The sequence below is a fragment of the Pan troglodytes genome, chromosome 2, assembly GCF_028858775.2.
Source record: "Pan troglodytes isolate AG18354 chromosome 2, NHGRI_mPanTro3-v2.0_pri, whole genome shotgun sequence".
Lineage (NCBI taxonomy): Eukaryota > Metazoa > Chordata > Mammalia > Primates > Hominidae > Pan > Pan troglodytes.
The window spans coordinates 188,021,246-188,039,923 of NC_086015.1; the positions used below are offsets into that span (position 1 = coordinate 188,021,246).

An 18,678-nucleotide genomic window follows, 5' to 3' on the forward strand; every position below is an offset into this window, starting at 1 on the left:
AGGGTAGGTGCTATGACCACAGTCTGAACTCTCGGTAGGAAACCATAATGATAGCCAGGGACTTCTGGAAGCAGGAGAGCCCTTGGAGGAAGCACACGTTAAACCTGGCACAGTGTCTGTGGTGGAAACATGCAGCTTGGTTCACTGCCCTACTGTTCTGCGCACCCTCCCGCACCTCCCTGTCATCCGTGTTCTCTAAGATCAGCCTTCCTTCATTCTCTTGGAGTGGGTTCAGAGAATCACAAAGACGATTAAAAATTCAGGAAAAGGACTTCTAACCCTAAATAACTTAAATTTGGGCTGCTTTTCACCTTCCAAGTTCTTGGAGAGACTGTGAAAAGGAAAGAGAATTGGAGGAATCATACTATAAATACATTATTGAATTCATGTGTAACTTTAATATTGATAAAGTGATCTGTTCTTCTTCGATTTTGCCTGTGTCAATGCTCTTTTCTTTAGGTTATCTCTTATGGGATAGGGGCCGTTGCTGGATATGTTAACCTGTTCAACAATGTGTCCTTCAAATAGATAACTTAAATGTTTTTGATGATCTGGTCACTACCTGCTTAAAAGATATGGTATCATCTTGTTGCCTGCAAAATTAAGTCAGAACTCCTCTGCATGGCATCAGTCTGGGCCACGCTTACTGTTTTGACCTGATCTCTAAGCACTCACACTTCAGCCCTCCTAGTCTGTACCTTTTGTGTATGTGTACCCCAGACACACTGTACACCTTTACATCTTCATATTTCTGCCTGTGCTTTTTGCCTGACAAACTCCTAGTCATCCATCAAGGTCAAATTAGTCATCTTCTCTTTTCTATAGCTGTCCCTAATGCCCCCCAAATAAACAGAATTAAACTGTTCTTCATTTGCATTTATATGGCACTTAATTCATATTTCTAGTATAACATTTATCCTTTAGAGTTACTTCTCAGCCCCTCAGCTATGAGATCCTTGACAGTAATAACTGTGACTTTCTTATTTTTGTATTCCCAGAGCATACTTCTAGTGATACAGAGTAGGTGCTCAGTAATGTTGGGTAAAAGTTTAAAAGTTACTTTTTGTATGAGGATGAGTAGGGGGGAATTTGAGGAGGTGGTTGAAGATTGAGAGGGTGGTCATAGGAGAAGCAGCAGCACAGGAAAGGTGAGCAAGGGTAAGAAGGCAGTAGGGTAATGTAGACTTGCAGGCCGGAGGAGTGCTCTGTAGGCAGCCTTCTGGAGAACGTGAGAACCTAACTGCCGCATTCCGTAAGGTGGGCATGGAGCAGTTTGAATCGTGAGAAAGGAATGGTGATTTGATTCATTTTCCTGCTTGTGCTTCTTTGAGGTTCGAGGCGGGTTGAATACATTTTAAGGTGGGATTGTTAGATCCGTCATACCTCTTTTAGGAGATCTACCTAATGCTAAATGACGAGTTAATGGGTGCAGCACACCAACATGGCACATGTATACATATGTAACAAACTGCACATTGTGCACATGTACCCTAAAACTTAAAGTATAATAATAATGAAAGAAAAAAAAAACAGATCTAACAAATTACATACAATGTTGTCTTCTGCTTTTTGTGCGTGTGTGTTTTCTTTCAAAGCTTTGGGACCTCGCCTTTTCACTATTTTTATCTGTTTTTAAATGTTTTTCTTTTTTTTTTTTTTAGGAAGAAGAAATTACCTGATTCTTTTTCACTTCATGGATCAGTTATGCGCCATTCACTTTTGAAGGGAATTTCTGCCCAGATAGTGTCTGCAGCTGTAAGTATTTTGTTCTTTTCCCTCAACTTTGTAACCTGCAATGGCATAATGAAGTAGGAATGAGCATAAAACAAAATACAGCACTTCTCTTGGCCCGAGGCTTAAGAAAAATAGAATCTGGCTTTCATGGTTTTTGTGTGATGATTTTTGACTTATGAGACATGGCTACATGTCTTGACAGAAATTAGTGCAGCCATGAAAATAAAGTTCTGCTCAGAGTCTAGGCTGTGCCTAAATGAAATATGGCAGCAAGCCTAAAATAAATACTATTTGCCTTTTCTTTAAATTCCTTTTCAGTTTAGTTGCCATCTTGTGTATTTGTTGAGATTGTGTGCTTGTTTTTTTTTTCTCTTTTCATATGGAGAAATGATTGATCAGAATCTTTTACAACTGAATGATTTTTTTTTTTTTTTTTTGTAATTCACAAAAGTATTTTCATGTCCCTTATTTCATTTATTGTTACAACTTGGAAACTAGGTAAAGCTGTATTCTATTTTACAAATGAGAAGATAGGCTCAGGAAGGTGGTATTAACTTGTCTTAGATCATTCTGTTAGGAGGTAGCAAGGCATTTATTCAAAATTGGGGTTTCTGGCTTCAAGTGTAGTGCCTCTGTTGTGAAATGGAGGTGGCATTGGTGAATGTGGTCAATGTGTAAAATGGCTGGAACAGAGTATCTGTGGCCTTTTTTGAAAATTATGTAGAGCACTGGGTTAATGTAAACGATATTTAATGGTCCATAGACAGCAGAACTTTTCGTTTGACACTATCAGACTTTTCTTTTGACCCCAAAGCCCATAGTTTTACGTAGTCTTTCAATTTTGGTTTTCTGAGTACAATGTACAGATTCTGTATATAATGATAATGACAGATTTATACTCCAGGAAGTTTAATGTGTTTTTATGTTCTTTTTGGGGCATTTAATTGGCATTTTGAATATCCAAGTTGGACAAGAAATAAAAATTTGGATTTTTCTTTTTTTTTTTTTTTTTTTTTGAGACGGAGTCTCACTCTGTCGCCCAGGCTGGAGTGCAGTGGCACGACCTCAGCTCACTGCAAGCTCCACCTCCCGGATTCATGTCATTCTCCTGCCTCAGCCTCCTGAGTAGCTGGGACTACAGGCGCCTGCCACCATGCCCAGCTAATTTTTTGTAGTTTTAGTAGAGACACGGTTTCAACGTGTTAGCCAGGATGGTCTCGATCTCCTGACCTTGTGATCTGCCCGCCTCAGCCTCCCAAAGTGCTAGGATTACAGGCGTGAGCCACCTCATCCAGCCAAGTTTGGATTTTTCAAGAGGGTGAGAGATTGATACAGAATTACAAGATACCACAATTGCACTTCAATGTTCAGGTTTATCAGAAAAAGCCCCTAGTGCAAATAACAACAACAACAAAAAAAGTATTTACTGTGACAATTGGGGTATCCTGACCTAGCTCATATGTCATGAAGTGAATTTAAATAGAGAGATGCTCAAGCAATGGAGGAAACCTGGGCAATTGTTCTTCCTCTTTTAGGTGGAGAGTAACTCATATTTGCTAGAATGGGAACCACCTGTTGAGGATTACATTTCCATGACGTTTTCTGAATTTAATCCTTATGTAGGTGATGAAATTCATTCCTTTCAAAATCAAGATGAACCAGAACAGTCATTTGACCCACCTGTGCAGTTTTAAAAATATTTTGAGTAATGGAGACTGAGCTAAAACTCAGACTCTGAACAATGATTAGATAAATCTGTTATTTAAAAGGGTTTCTCCTTCCCCTTGAAGAGGAGGGGAAATTCTAATAAATCCCAGAGTGTTTGCATTCTGTTTTTATTTGATTGCTATGGCTGAGCTCCTTTGGTATGTTAAAATGAAAACTGCCTTTCCTGTGACAGTCATCATACGGTGCCTTCCTATTTTTGGATTACCAGCTCAATTTAAATTGCATGCTTTCCTGTGATGGTTGGTTTATTAACATGTAAAGCTAGTTATATTTTTGGATATTTCTCCCTGAATAATTGCTCAATAGCGCCTTCAGCCATGTGGTTAGTGATGTTATTAGGGCTGTTTGGGGCCTTGATCACAGTTTTGGGATTCATGCATGGAAAACACTTGGAGAGATGAAATTTTTGCAGTTGTGAAGCTCATTTTTTAATTTGGGATCCTTTTCAAAGTAGTATGACATGTGACTATAAAATAATTCAAAGTAACTTTTTTTTAAAGGATCTTTATTATTTTTATCATCAACTTTAAAATACTAGAGATAGCTTAGTGTAGTGTTTTTTTCAAAATGCGTCCACTGTATAAGAACCTCCTAGGGTACTGATTAAATTGCAGATTCCTGGGGCTCACCCCAAACCTACAGAATCCCAAGCATACAGGCATCCCAGGTGATTCCCATGCATTTTGGCTTTTGAGACCCCCTACCCTCAGATATTGCAACACCAGTACTAAAATTCTGTAATCTCTACAGTGCTTCCTAATATCTGTGTTTTTTTTAGCTTTGGAAGTCAGGTGACTTCTGATTCCCTTATTCAGGTTCTATTTTGAATATAGAACAGACCTTCGAATAACATCATTTTGTTCAATGTCATTTTGTTATAATGTTAATGAAGAAAAAACAATTGGTTTAAGTTGTTTTGCTTAAAGTCAGTTTCTAAGAACTTACTGACAACATTGAGTGAGGTCTTACTAGAGTTTTTGACCTTCATCTGCTGTCTCATTTCTCTTTCCCTGTCTAGATGCAAATCAGTCATTTATCAACTATGTATTACATGCTTCTTAATTGTCGAGCGTTATGTTAGGCATGTTTGACACACAGATATATACACTCAAAGTTGGATAGATGCTGCTATCCAGAGCATTGTGTGTAGCAGCCTTGCTCATTGCTTTTTTCTCCTGTTTCCATGTACTGGAGTAAGTTTAAGTGAGTGCCCAGGAAGCTCTACAGAGTTGGTTAAATAGAGTCTGTAGAGTCTGCCTTCTGAGAGATGATAATAATTGACCACACTGACAAGGACAGACATAGAAAAGAAGATGTGTAAGTGATACAAGGAGCCTGTCCTGGGATTTGGAAGCTCTGAGTTTGAGACGTAGTTCTGCCACTTACCAAGTACCCTTTGTCAAGTCAGTTAAACTCTTGGAAATGTCTGTTTTTAAAATCTGGAAAATCAGAATAACATTGCCTGTTCTATACGTCTCTCTAGGTCTGAGAATCAAGTAGTGTAATATCTGTATACGCAAGCTCTTTGCTGCTACAGTACTGTATCACTACAAACTCTTAGGGTTATTTAAAGCTATGTGAGCATAGAATTGATACTCTTACATATTGATTTGATTCTTCACATTTAATTTGATCCTCAGGACAGCTCACCGAGGTAAACAGTGCAGTATTTGCTATTTCTTTGAACAGATGAGGAGACTAATGTTCAGAAAAGTTAGGTGACTTTTCAAATGCCATGTAGTTACCGGTAAGGAGCTGGGACTAGCACTTATTTATGTTTTAATTTCTTACGCTTGAGAACTGACTTAATATACCCTGTTGGGGTTTATTTAGAGGTTATTAGGTAATTGGTAGATAGGAAAGTCCTACTTAGTAGTAGAAACATCTTTAACATGTTTACTTTTCTCAAATCTTTATGTACTCCTACCATTTTGACCCCATAGTACTTATAGTTTATTCAAGTATAGAAAATGGAACATCTTTCCTCTTTTTCCTTTGCATTTCCATTATAATCAGTACCCTCCCTGAGGCATCTTACTTAGCAAAGGCACTTATATACTTAGTAAAATAAAACAATCCCCTTTCATGCCCTTTGTATTTTGTTGAGATATATAGCTTTTGTAATTTCTGTTAGTTGGGGGCAAAAATAAAGGTTCTACCTCTAATCTAAATTGATTTGGAGCAAGTATATGTAAAGCAAGAGCCATATACCATTTTCTGTTTTAAAATGAGAATATTTTTCAAATACTTTCTTTAAAATTCATTTAGGACAAAGTAGATGCTGGCTTGCCTACAGCAATTGTAAGTATACTTTAACTTTTTAAAGGTAAGTTTTCTATTTGATTGGGTTTTCTTAGATTTATCATTACATTGTTCAAAATATTACATAAGTTGTTATGGTAATAAATTCACAAGTCATTTTACTGCCAGTAATCAGGTTTAACATTTATCCATGTTGAATGCTTTCTTTTTTCCTAATTTTTTGTTACTTTTTAGGCTTTTGTTTGAGAAGCAGATAATGGAGTAATATTAGCCTTCTCCAGGTTTATTTGTTTGTAGTACTACCCTGCCCGAGTAAATTTGCTTCTTCTGTGATTTGGCTCCCCTTCCACAAGGAATGGAAAGCATCATTTGATAGGATCACTTTGTGGAAAATAGTACATTTAACAGCTCTGGATTCCATTGCCAGGCTTGCCAAATAGAACTCTGTTGCAGTATTGTAGAGAACTAGGGGATATTGAAAGCACGCTGGTACTCTCTCTTCTTGTCTTCCTCCAGTGCCTTTTTAGCATTCCTTTTAGTCAGTCTTTGGTAAGGAAGTGGGTGAGTTTTGAACACTTTGGATGGCTTTAGGCGCCTGCGGATAAACTAGAGAAGTGTGTTCTCATCTCTTCCCCATGTCTTGTAGGAAGCTCTAGGTTGGGTAGCATAAGTGCCTCTTACTTTGCCTGGGTCCCTGATTTTTTATTTGAAAGTTGCTTTAGAGGAAGCTAAGTGGCATGTTATTGCCTATAATGTTGAACATATGATATTTTGATAGTGTTACCCCTAGAGTAAATTTAGAGGGATTCTCAGAAATAAAATGTCCTGAGTTTCATTTCCCGTTTTGCCTCCTGGATGAAATTCTTCTTATTTACAATAGTTTGTATGTCATCTGGTGCCTAGAGGAAGGCAGGCCAACAAGTTCAACTCTGATTATTTCAAGATTCTTAATGTAATATCTTAAAATGTAATCTTCCCTTTTGTTTTCAGGCAGTGTCCAGTCTGATAGCAGTGGGTACATCTCATGGATTGGCTTTAATATTTGGTAAATTTTTAAGTGCTTTCCTGCTTTTAAATATTAAGTGTCCTTTTGGGTTTTATAATGTCCTTTAATCACAGTTTATATAGTGTACTTGATTTTCTTGAACAAAACCAGAAAAACTTGAAAAGTAGCAGTCAATATTTTTATAGCTAAAAATTATTTGCCTCACAGCTTTGTTTTGCTGCTTATTGCAAGTTTATTTTCTTCTTCATGAATTTATAAGCTATCATATCTATTGATCTCTCTGCAAACCTAGACAAAAAGAATAAAGTTGAAGGGAACCTTGGGTTATCATCTTGTCTGCCTCCGGTTGTTGGTGGTGGGGATTTTTGATTCTGAATCACCTTCCAGTAATGGGTATTCTAAAAGATCTTCAGGAAAACAGGCTTTCTCAGTAATTTTCAGGAGCTCTCACTGACAATAAGCTTTTTTAAAAAATTTCCATTGTAAATCACTCTAAACCGAATTTTTTTTGGCCTGTAATCACATTGCTTTCTTGGTTGAAAGAGAACTAGTTTTATTTGTATAGTAGAAGATAGTTGTATTTTCTCATTTTTTTCTACATGAGACTAAATGACTATAGTTTCATTAAACCTTCTTTGCTTTTGAATTCAATGTATGAGTAGAATATTTTGTTCTTTTTAAATTTAAAAACTGTTAGATTTTTGTGGCCGGGCATGGTGGCTCACGCCTGTAATCCTAGCACTTTGGGAGGCCGAGGCAGGTGGATCACCTGAGGTGAGGAGTTTGAGACCAGCCTGGCCAACATGGTGAAACCCCGTCTCTACTGAAAAAATAAAAAATAAAATAAAATTAACTGGGCGTGGTGGCGGGCGCCTGTAATCCCAGCTACTCGGAAGGCTGAGGCAGGAGAATCCCATGAACCCAGGAGGCGGAGGTTGCAGTGAGCCAAGATTGTGCCACCGCACTCCAGCCTGGGCAACACAGTGAGACTCCACCTCAAAAAAATAATAATAATAAAAAATAAAAAATTATTAGTTTTTTTGGGGGGGGGTCATTTTTAGTGTTCTCTTCTGGATATTAAGTCATTTCATCTCCCTTAAATGAAAGACTTGAGACACTGTATTTAGTAAGGAATCTACAGACTTCTATATGGATTACCTGAGAATACTTAATAGCAGAACCACGATTTGATTTCTGTGGGGCCTTGCATCCTTATTTACCATGGAAGTGGATAACTAGTTATTTTCTGTTGGTTTTGAATGATTTGGCTTACTATTATAAATTTTGTATTATGACAAAAGCTTTTTAAAATGTAATTGTAAAACCTAGTCTTTTCAAAGGTGATTGATTTAAATAAGAGTTTTATTGTTTGGGGACCAGAAGAGTAGAAACAAAATTATAATTCCCTTGAAGGAATTTAGAATTGATTGAAAAAGACTCTTAAAACCTATATAGTTGATATGTATTCATAGTAGAAAATATAGAAAATATAGATGAGCAAAAAGTTGAAGATATACCAAATCCTGCCATGTATTAATAATCCCTAACATTTTTTGTATGTAATCTTTTAGTCTTTTTTTCTGTACCTATATATGTGTATCTATACACCCTCAAATGGGATCATGTTAATTTGTAAACTGCTTTTTATTTTAATGAATATCTTTCCATGCAGTTATATATTTTGTCTGTAACATCATTTTTAATGGCTACATAGTATTCTATTAAATGGATTCTTCCTAATTTACTTAATCATTTCCTACTATAAGACATTTAAGTTGTTTGTAAACATATAGTACTGTGATGAACATCTTCGTTACTACATTTCTGTGTCCATGATTACTTTTTTAGGACAGATGTTCCTAAAGGTGGAATTGCTTGGATTAGGAGATGAACATCAAGGACTTTTGATATGTATTATCTAATGGCCCCCTAGAAAAGTTCTGTCAGCCTGCTCTCCTATCAGGTGTTCAGAATGGTGGTCTTCCCGTGGGGCATAATTAATGTTAGATAAATAGAATTTTGGGAAAGAAACTTACGAGGTCATTTAGTTCAGTCCCCTTATTTTACATCTGAGGCTGCTGAGGATCAGAGAGGTTAAGTGACATGCACAGAGCCAAGTTCAGCCAAGTTCATTGAGGAATGCTGAATCCTATATAAGTGTATTTCCACTATTCTAAGCAATTCTGCTATCCTGAGAGAAAAGGAGGCAAATTCTAAGATAGGAAGAAAAGAATAAAAGAACTAAGGTGAATGAGAATAGATGATAATACATATATTTGTCAGCAGATTGCATGTTGATTTTTGGTTCCCACTTACCAGTACTCACTTCTCCTCACCTCTATCTGCTTTAACATCCCTTTCTTGTCAATGTTATAAGAATATGTGACTGCTTATAATCAAACTCAAGTATAGCTTACTGCAAACAAATTAAAATGAATACTTTACAAATAAAAACTAACAGAGGAAAAGAGAACATTGTCTTTTGATACTGTCTTTTTAATTTCCTTGGGCCTGGTTCCTGGTTTTTTTTTTTTTTTTTTAGACCCCAGCAGCTTTCTTGTAGATATGAGGAAATAATAATCTTTCATTACAGTCTCATGGAAAAGAAAGTATGTCTAAATGAACATTTTGAGAAAGAATCATAATATTCTGGTTGTGCTTTGGGTATTAATAGTGTAGCTAATAAATTTTACTCATTACTGTTTATAGGAATCAGATGTTTGGACAACGTGTTTTATCAAATGGATTAAAATATGCTTGAAAGCCTGGGAACAAATGGCAGAGTAATAATACTATAAAGTGTCTAGAGGCCTGGGTTAGATCTCATCTCTGTTAAACATCTGTGTTGATCATAGGAGAAAGTGTAGCAGGAAGAGCTATACTTGTTTAAGTACTGAATGTTTCTCTTTGAAACAGAGGCCCAGGTCATTAAGAAAGAAACCATTATAAGTTTCTTGAAGACTGATGTTTATTGCCTCTTCTTAAGTAATTATAGGCATATAGTGTTTAAAAAAATATATTGGTACTTACCTTATACAGAGTCTTAAAAGTTCAAATCTTAATAAAGATGTTTCCCCATCCCAGGGTCCTTAGTTTTCCTCTTTTTTTTTTTGGTTATTAGTGTACTTCAGTAGATTATCTTTTTGAAATTGTTTTTGTTTTTATCTAACTTAAACATGGATTTACTTACTTTGCTCTAATGAGAGTATTATGGATTTTTTCCCATAACCCATAGCTGAGCATAATCATAAATGCTAGAGGCATCACTTGATCAAATTTAGTATCATTCCCACAGATAACTAAAGCTTGTCACTTATATTCTTGAAATTTTTTACCTGCCTTTTCTTCGAACTTTTGAACTGATTTCTTGCTTTTCTTTATCTCTCTTGATCTTTTCTTCATGGATTCAAAAGGAAAAGGTATAGTAAGTAATCTTAGTTTGCATGAATGGTTTCTTTTGGTCTTTTTAATGTTGGAAGAGAATGCTACCAATTATAGTCAATGTCCTCTTATGAAATGCTTATTGAAAAAAAACCCAGCTAATTGAAAAATTAGTTAAGTGGGAAATTGTGAAAAACTGTAAATATATATATATACCTTCAATGTTTTAACTGAAAAATATAATTTTTAACTGAAAGTGTATACATTTTCATTTTTCCTTTGATCTTTTGATGTAGTCCCAAACCTTTTCTTTGAGTTTGTATTTGCCACTTGGGTTCTGAAGTATCTTTTTTGGCATAAACTTTTATCATTAATGGGTCATGCAAGATTTGCCATTTTAAATTTTAAAAATGAGGTGAAAGCTTAAGCACCTGTGAGTCAATCAATGCATGCAAAATCCTAGATTTTAACAAAACTTTCAATCTTTTCCTGTTATATTATGAACACCTTATTTTGTGACAGTTTTGTATAGAAACTCATCTTTACCAGGTTTTTCTAAATCATCCCATTTAATGTTCATGGAAACAACAGCTCTTGCTTTTTCACTCTGTTTCATTGGTTTATTTACTGTTTAAGTTTTAAAGTACAGTAACATTACAATGGCATGAACAGGCTTGGGAATGAATACAGCTGACTCATAGTAAGCATAAGCATTCTGGAAGATATCCAACTAGCAATGGGGATTCAGTATGCCCTGGCTTCAGTCAGTAAGCCTTACAGAGGGAAGGAGAACTTGAATTCTGTGAGTTGGTTTGCTGGAGGTCAGGTAAAAGTGCTTCTGTTGTTTTATGATCATCGATGAAAAATGTTTCCTGATTAGATCTTTTCTCCCTTGGTCCTAGAGAATATTTTAGTGTGAATAAAGGATAAGAAAAGGCTGGATGTGGTGGCTCACACTTGTAATCCCAGCACTTTGGGTGGCCGAGGTGGGCAGATCACTTGAGGTCAGGAGTTCGAGACCAGCCTGGCCAACATGGTGAAACCCATCTCTACTAAAAATACAAAAATTAGCCAGGCATGGTGGCATGTGCCTGTAATCCCAGCTACTTGGGAAGCTGAGGTGGGAGAATTGCTTGAACTCAGGAGGCGGAGGCTGCAGTGAGCCGAGATCGTGCCACTGCACTGCAGCCTGGGTGACAGAGTGAGACTCTGTCAAAAAAAAAATAATAATAAAATAAAAAATAAGAAAAGAATAGTATTAAAGAATAGTGAATATTGGCCAATAAAGGTAGAGTTCCACACACAATTAAACTGGATTCCTACTAGGATGTAGGTATTTCCTTCTTTGAGAAATAGAGGATTGGGCTAATTTTGGTATATGGAAAGAGTTAACAGAAATTCTTGATGTATGTTCAAATTTAGATTTTAGGGCTGTTACAGACTTTGTACATTATTTGTGACTTTTCTTTGCTATTCAGCATATTATTCTTAAGTCCAGAATATGCTGAGGAGATCTACTCTAAGCAAAGTGTACTTTGAAAGACATGCTAATAAAAGATACAGATATAATTCAGGGCAATGCCAAATAGATGTGTTGTTTGTGATATTTGGCCTTCAAGTTATCTAAATTAATTGGTAAGCTATATTACTGTCGTAAACAGTAATTCCTTGCATTTGTGCCATTTGGTGATTTTCTAATTTTTCATAGGCAAAACTCTTTGTCAACTCAGTGAAGTTTATAAGAAAGGTGATAGTCTCATTTCATATTTCTTGCCAGGGTAACCATTATTAAGACCCCTGCAATTTTTTTAAAACACAGATTTGACAGTACTAACCAAATATACCTTTATGTGACTTTGTAAAGAAATTAGATATACTGTTAATTTAATAACTTTTTCCAACTGTAGACAAAGGAGACTTCAGAGAGGAGGAGGAGAATAGAATTTTTCCTTTTAAATTCATGAAATCAAGAGTAACCTGGAGTGGCTCTCATTTTCACCTTCTGTCCAGGTCATTTTGTTCTTTACATGTATCCATGGAATTTAAGTGTTTTGAAGAGGTTTTATGTTTATTTTGGTCAAATATTTCCCAGAATTGTCCAGAATTTTCTGGACTACAGAATGTTTAGTTACTCTAGCAGGAGAAACCTCTTCAATAAGACTGCTTTCTTCTTTCCACAGAAATTCTACCTTTTCTGAATTTAGTCTAAATTATATAACAGCAAGTTTGTTAACATGGTACTATAAGGATAGGACGTATGAAGAGGAGTGGCCAGGCACGGTGGCTCAAGCCTGTAATCCCAGCACTTTGGGAGGCTGAGGCGGGTGGATCCCCTAAGGTCGGGAGTTCGAGACCAGTCTGACTAACATGGAGAAACCCTGTCTCTACTAAAAATACAGAATTAGCTGGGCATGTTGATGCATGCCTGTAATCCCAGCTACTTGGGAGGCTGAGGCAGGAGAATAGCTTGAACCCGGGAAGCAGAGGTTGCGGTGAGCCCAGATCGTGCCATTGCACTCCAGCCTGGGCAACAAGAGCGAAACTCCGTCTCAAAAAAAAAAAAAAAAGAATGTATGAAGATACCAATAAGAGTTTGATAAATATCTTTATGGAGTCAAAGTAGATTACATTTGTTACACTGTCCATCATGTCTCTCACCATCACTGCTGTTTTTTTTTAAGTGTATATATGAATGTAATCTATAAATTAGTTTGTGATGAGCACTTAGTAATATTCAAGGGACACTGAATTGGTTCCTTTGTGCATTATCTTACTTTACTCATTTATTCCTCTTAGCAACACAGTGAGATAATGGGCATTTTCTACATTTTACAGATGAAGATAGGGAGGCTAAGTGAATTTAAGAAACATTCCTAAAATTACCAAGACATGCTGTAGTTGTAAGGCTTGTAACTATCTGTGGGGTAGGGGTGGAATTAAAATCCAGGTATCTGGTTTCATAGTCATGATACCTTCTAAAGGAACATTATAAAAACAACAAATATATTGTAAAAAATCCAGAAAAAAGTTGAGAATGTTTCCATTAACAGATTTGTGGGCTGTAAATTTAATCCATATTGCAGGAATGGCTAAGATTGATAATTTACTTCCCTGTCTTAGCTAGTTGATGGTATGTGCGAACAACAGTCAGGAAAGCACAGTCATGTTTGGTTTTTAATCTAGAAGTTATGTCCTTTTCCTTCCCTCATTTCATCCATTGCCACTCTTTTCTATTTCCTCTTCATGGCACCCTTATTCTCTTTGTTATCATATTCTCAGTTCTCCTGCTTATACTTCCTGTGCCTGAAATAGTCCGATTTAAAGTATGAACGTTGTTAAATTAGAAAGTAGTAGTGAGAGTCTTTAAGTATTGGTGAATCAGAACTCTGTGAAGTTTGGATCTCAAAGCAGGGACTACAAAGGATCTTCGCAGTATGCTGCTTAGACATCGCTCTGTGCCTGGAAGGCAAGCGGTCCAAACTCCAGGGTATGAAATTTCATACCAGCTCTATCTTTGTCCTCTTACTTTCAGTCCATCTGTTACCTATACATGTGACCCAGAGTAGAGGTATATATGGAATACTGTTGCCCAACCATCATATCATGACAGTTTGTAAATTAAGGTATGTGGAGAATCCACTAACTATACAGCGTGGTTCTGATGAAATAAGGATCATGCAAAACATTATTTTAGGTAGGTAGTTTTGGAAGAGCAAAATAAAATGTGATGTTATATTTAGAGTCAGGAAAATTATAGAATAAAGGGAAGCTTTATAATTTGGATTAAATTGAGGAAGGGTGAAAAAATTGTAAGGAGGAGAACAGTCAGGATGTATTGAAAAATATCTGTAGTTGTAAAATTCTAGATGTGAATAAAGACAGTAACTTTTAAAATACATCAGACCTTGTATATTTATGAGTTATTCCTTTTCAGTGTTCACCTTGGAAGGCTAAAATCCAAAATGATTGAAAAAAATCGAGTATTTTCTATGTGCTATGTAGTTACACTCATTGTTTCAGAACTCTTTTTTGGGAAGGAGGGATTACTATTTAAGTCAGTTTATGAGCACAGAAAAGTACTCTTACAGTATTCACTCTGAATGGGCTAAAGGACTGACCTAATATTATTCCCTAGACCTGAGAATGAATGACTGTGTCTGATAACTAGATTTACTTTTATAGAAGGAGAATTGGCAAATGTAAAAGCTATTCAGATGATTGTCAGATGCCTTCTAAGCGCAAGGCATTAAGCAAGGTGCTTTGGGAGTGTTAATTCACTCATGATCTTAGCCCTCAGGTCATAGTGTAATAAGGGAGGTAAGACATACCCCAAAATTCACATGTAGATAATGAAGGGAGACACAAACAGTGCTGGGGAAGTTGAGAAAACTCCAAGTTGTGGAAATATGGTGTTTTTTGCTTTTTTCTAAATAGTTAAATTTTGTAGGCATGCATTCTGACATTTAAATTTTTCATTTCATTGTTTTCAAGTGGGTATAATAATGAACTCTAGACAAAATAAGCATTGCCTAGGAGAAACCCTAGAGAAATTTCTTTTAATTATTAGATGACAGAATTTAATAAATATTTGAGTGCCTCCTGGAGAAATCAGAGGTGATTAAGGCAAGATCCTCACCCTTATCACCCTTAACAAACTTAATCTAATAGATATTTGAATTGCTTGCTTTTAGCATATTTTGTTTGTTTGTTTGTTTGTTTGTTTTTGAGACAGAGTCTTTCTCTGTCGCCCAAGCTGGAGTGCAGTGGCATGATCTCGGTTCACTGCAACCTTTGCCTTCTGGGTTCAAGCAATTCTCCTGCCTCAGCCTCCCAAGTAGCTGGGATTACAGGTGCCCACCACCACACCCGGCTATATTTTTTATATTAGTGGAGATGGAGTTTCACTGTGTTGGCCAGGCTGGTCTCGAACTCCTAACCTCAAGTGACCTTCCCTTCCTCAGCCTCCCAAAGTGCTGGGATTACAGGTGTGAGCCACCATGCCTAGCCACTTTTAGCATATCAAATTTTGATGTTTGAAATAATTTTCTGAAGCTGTTTAAATGTTTACTCTGTAATTTGCACTGTTAATTTGCTTAGTAAATTTTCTTTATGGATAATATAAATGTAAATTTCAGCCAAATTCTAAATTAAATTTCTTGAGTTTTGAAGTTTTATAGTTATTTTAAAAGACAATGGTATTCCCCATAACTTTGCATCTTAAAAATAGCAAGAAATACAATTCTAGGATGAGACAGATGATGGTTTGTTTAAGGAGATACAGATTACATGTGGATTTTTTGGCTTATCGTTAGCATTTTTTATTATGCTTCCTTGTAGATCTTTTTTTTTTTTCCTGTATTCTTTTTTTTTTTTTTTGAGACCGTGTCTCACTCTGCTGTGCAGGCTGGAGTGTGGTAGTGTGATCTCAGCTGACTGCAACCTCTGCCTCCCAAGTTTAAGTGATTCTTGTGCCTCAGCCTCTGGAGTAGCTGGGACTACAGGCGTGGGCCACCATGCCCAGCTAATTTTTGTATTTTTAATAGAGTCGGGGTTTCACCATGTTGGCCAGCCTGGTCTCGAACTCCTGACCTCAGGTGATCCACCCACCTCGGCCTTCCAAAATGCTGGGATTACAGGCATGAGCCACCACACCCGGCCTTTTTTTTCTGTATTTTTAAGTGTCTAATTCAACGCCCAGCATCATCTGCTAGTTGCTCAATAAATATATTTAAAACTGAATGTGACTTCATTGTCTGCTGCTTTTGATTCTTGTCAGCTCCCAAGTCTTTGAAAGCATGCCTGTACTCGATGTATTTACTCTCTTGCATTTCCTTCACTTGACTTTAAAAACTGCTTTCTTTAGATCAGAATCAAGCTTTGCGACTCTGTCTGGGTAGCACTAGTGTTGGAGGTCAGTATGGCGCTATCTCTGCCCTCAGTATCAACAATGATTGCTCAAGACTTCTTTGTGGCTTTGCTAAAGGACAGGTAAGATATGAACCTCCTTTAATTCATAAGACAATGTTAAAACAAGATGAATTTAAATAAACATATCTTAGATCAAAGACCAAAATATGTGTTATGAAGTAATATGTTTGTAGAGCTAACCAGAGATTACTGAATCTGAGTTTTGTCTTGTTCAAAATTTTACATAATTGTTATCGACTGACCCAGAGTCTGTAATTTTTTATATCCTAGTTCATGTGTCTATTTGAGTAAATAATTTTTGTAAACCAACCAGGGATGTTATATAAAATGTACTTCCTTACAGTCATGTAAATAATGGAGGCTGCTTTTTAGAAAGATTCTGTGTTCCTGGATAATGATTTTTGCATTTCTTTCTTCTTCTGAAACTGGCATTAGGTTATGGTTTTTTTATCTTCTGATTCATACATCACTAGCTAGTTTGGCAGTAAGCCTTTCCGATACTTTTTACTAGTGCTAAACAGATTAACTTATTAGAGAAATATCTTTTGTCTCTCAGTATGAGAACAACATTTAAAATCTAAAGGGAAAAGTAGGATGGGCAGGATGAAGGGTAAATGAAGATCGAATAAAGGCTCTATGCTTTAATGGATCTGCAACCTTTAGGTATGTTTTAACTTTATAGTTCTTTGCCTGCAATGTTTATAGTCAAGGAATAGATTATTCCAGCCAGAAGACAGGATACTTAAGTCCAAAAAAAGAGCAATAAATTTGTTTTTGAAGCACTTAGTTGTCTTACAGATCACCATGTGGGATTTGGCCAGTGGAAAACTTCTAAGATCAATAACAGATGCTCATCCTCCAGGAACAGCAATATTGCATATCAAGGTAAGAGCTTTATTTTCTTTTTCTAATAATTTTTTTATTATGCCTTTGTGTTTATTTTAAAGTAAATTTCTCTATATTGATAATCAGAGTCCAAAAAATGTATTTAACATGAAGCTGAACATTACCTTATAAATAGAATCCTCAACATTGAGCTGTCTTTTATTTGACTAGCCCAACATGATGTTTTTCCAGGTTAAAACTAGAGATGGGCTAGTATGGAAATACTCAGCTTCAAGTTGTATTGAAGTCTAATTGATACAGCGGCAAAAAGGGCAAATTGGTGTGTTGCTAGACTAGAGTTTGGCCGTAAAGATGGGCAGCACCCTGCTGAAACTCATATGGAGCTCTTAAAAGGTCTTTTTACCTTTGTTTAGGTCATCAAAATTTTATTGCTGAGGTGGTGTGCTCTGTCACCCTTTTTTGGGAGTTGCCTGAGGTTCAAGGCACAGATCGTGAAAGAACCAAGGTTTGGATTATGTTTAGAAATGAATCTATTGGTTTATTTTCTTTCAGGCCTCTAAAGGGAAAGCATTAAGATCCTAGTCTTGGCTTTCTCCTTACAGGCCTGAAAAAATAAACTGACTTAGGTAACAGATTTCATTTATAAATACAATGTGAATGTTGATTCTTCCACGCTGTCAAGCCCATGTTCAGAAGCATAAAAGGTAAAGGATTATAGCTAGAGAAGTCTAAAATCAGATCTTCTAGATTTTAATCATCTACACATTTTGTTGCTTAGCTCTGCAGAGCTCTGTCATCGGTAAGTATGCTTTTTAAAGTCTGCAAGCATCTGGAGTTTGTATGTCTGTATCTAAGTTAGTTACAAAAAAGTCTTCTGTGACAGAGCAGCGTTGAAGCATTTAGTAACAATAAAAACAACCAAGACAAGTAAAAGTGGAGAGAATTTCTTCTCTTTCAGAGCATTATGGCAAAGTATCTTGACCTCTTTTCATATGGCTTGTGCCAACTTCTAATATGTTATAGTTGTTTGTATATATGTCTTATCTCTCTTAGTAGATGAATGTCTTTGAAATCACAATCTGTTTGTCATTTATTTTTGTGTTTTACCCATAGTAGCTGCTCAATAAATATTTGATTGAAGGAAAAACTAGATGGTGGTGTTTATACAAGAGAAATCCTTTTGCAGAAAAAAAAAATACTGGGAGAAAGAATAAGAAACAGAAGAGATAAAAGCAGAGAGAAAAGAGAAGAATGCAGTTGAGATAAATAACATATAGTAGGAGCCATTGTGTTGCTTGACAATGGTGATGAAGGTGGTACACGTAGATAATAACACTGGAGTAAGACACATAGGATTGAATATTTCTGAAGTCTTCTACTGACATCAGCCACTTGCATTTTAATACTCCTACACATTGTTCTCCAAACTTAAGCCTGTATCTCATCAATAACAATTTGGAATTTCATTCTTTATGGATATTTATGTGTGTGTGTGTGTGTGTGCATTTATATAAATACACTACTGTACTAATTTTTATGTACATTATAAAGCACGTACAAAAGAAATAGAAAATTAAACAGAAATACAAGTTCTGTTATTTTTCCTGCACTCCAGCGGACCATTTCATGCACACACCTAGGGTATATGCTTCCCACTCTGGCAACTGCTCATCTAGGCTGTAAGAGCAAAGTTGTGGGGCTTCTTAACTATGTGTGTGTTTGGGTCAAGGAAGAAGAATTTTACAGTGGCCTCCAGTACCTCAGCCATCCCTGACTGGGAACCTGAGGCGTGC

General features: G+C 36.3%; 1 protein-coding gene across 10 annotated transcripts in view; it reads left to right on the forward strand.

Annotated features, from left to right (window-relative positions):
• VPS8 (VPS8 subunit of CORVET complex) overlaps window positions 1–18,678 on the forward strand; it is a 238,918-nt gene that overhangs the window by 20,858 nt on the left and 199,382 nt on the right. For 8 of the 10 annotated variants that reach the window (XM_016942447.3, XM_016942443.3, XM_054681298.2 and 5 more), the window contains exons 5-9: window positions 1,662–1,755; window positions 5,731–5,763; window positions 6,715–6,769; window positions 15,975–16,099; window positions 16,838–16,924. In XM_016942447.3, coding sequence (XP_016797936.1) covers window positions 1,662–1,755; window positions 5,731–5,763; window positions 6,715–6,769; window positions 15,975–16,099; window positions 16,838–16,924 — 394 coding nt within the window. The remainder of the gene's footprint in view (window positions 1–1,661; window positions 1,756–5,730; window positions 5,764–6,714; window positions 6,770–15,974; window positions 16,100–16,837; window positions 16,925–18,678) is intronic. The other 2 variants (XM_063807398.1, XM_063807399.1) reach the window with 1 other exon arrangement.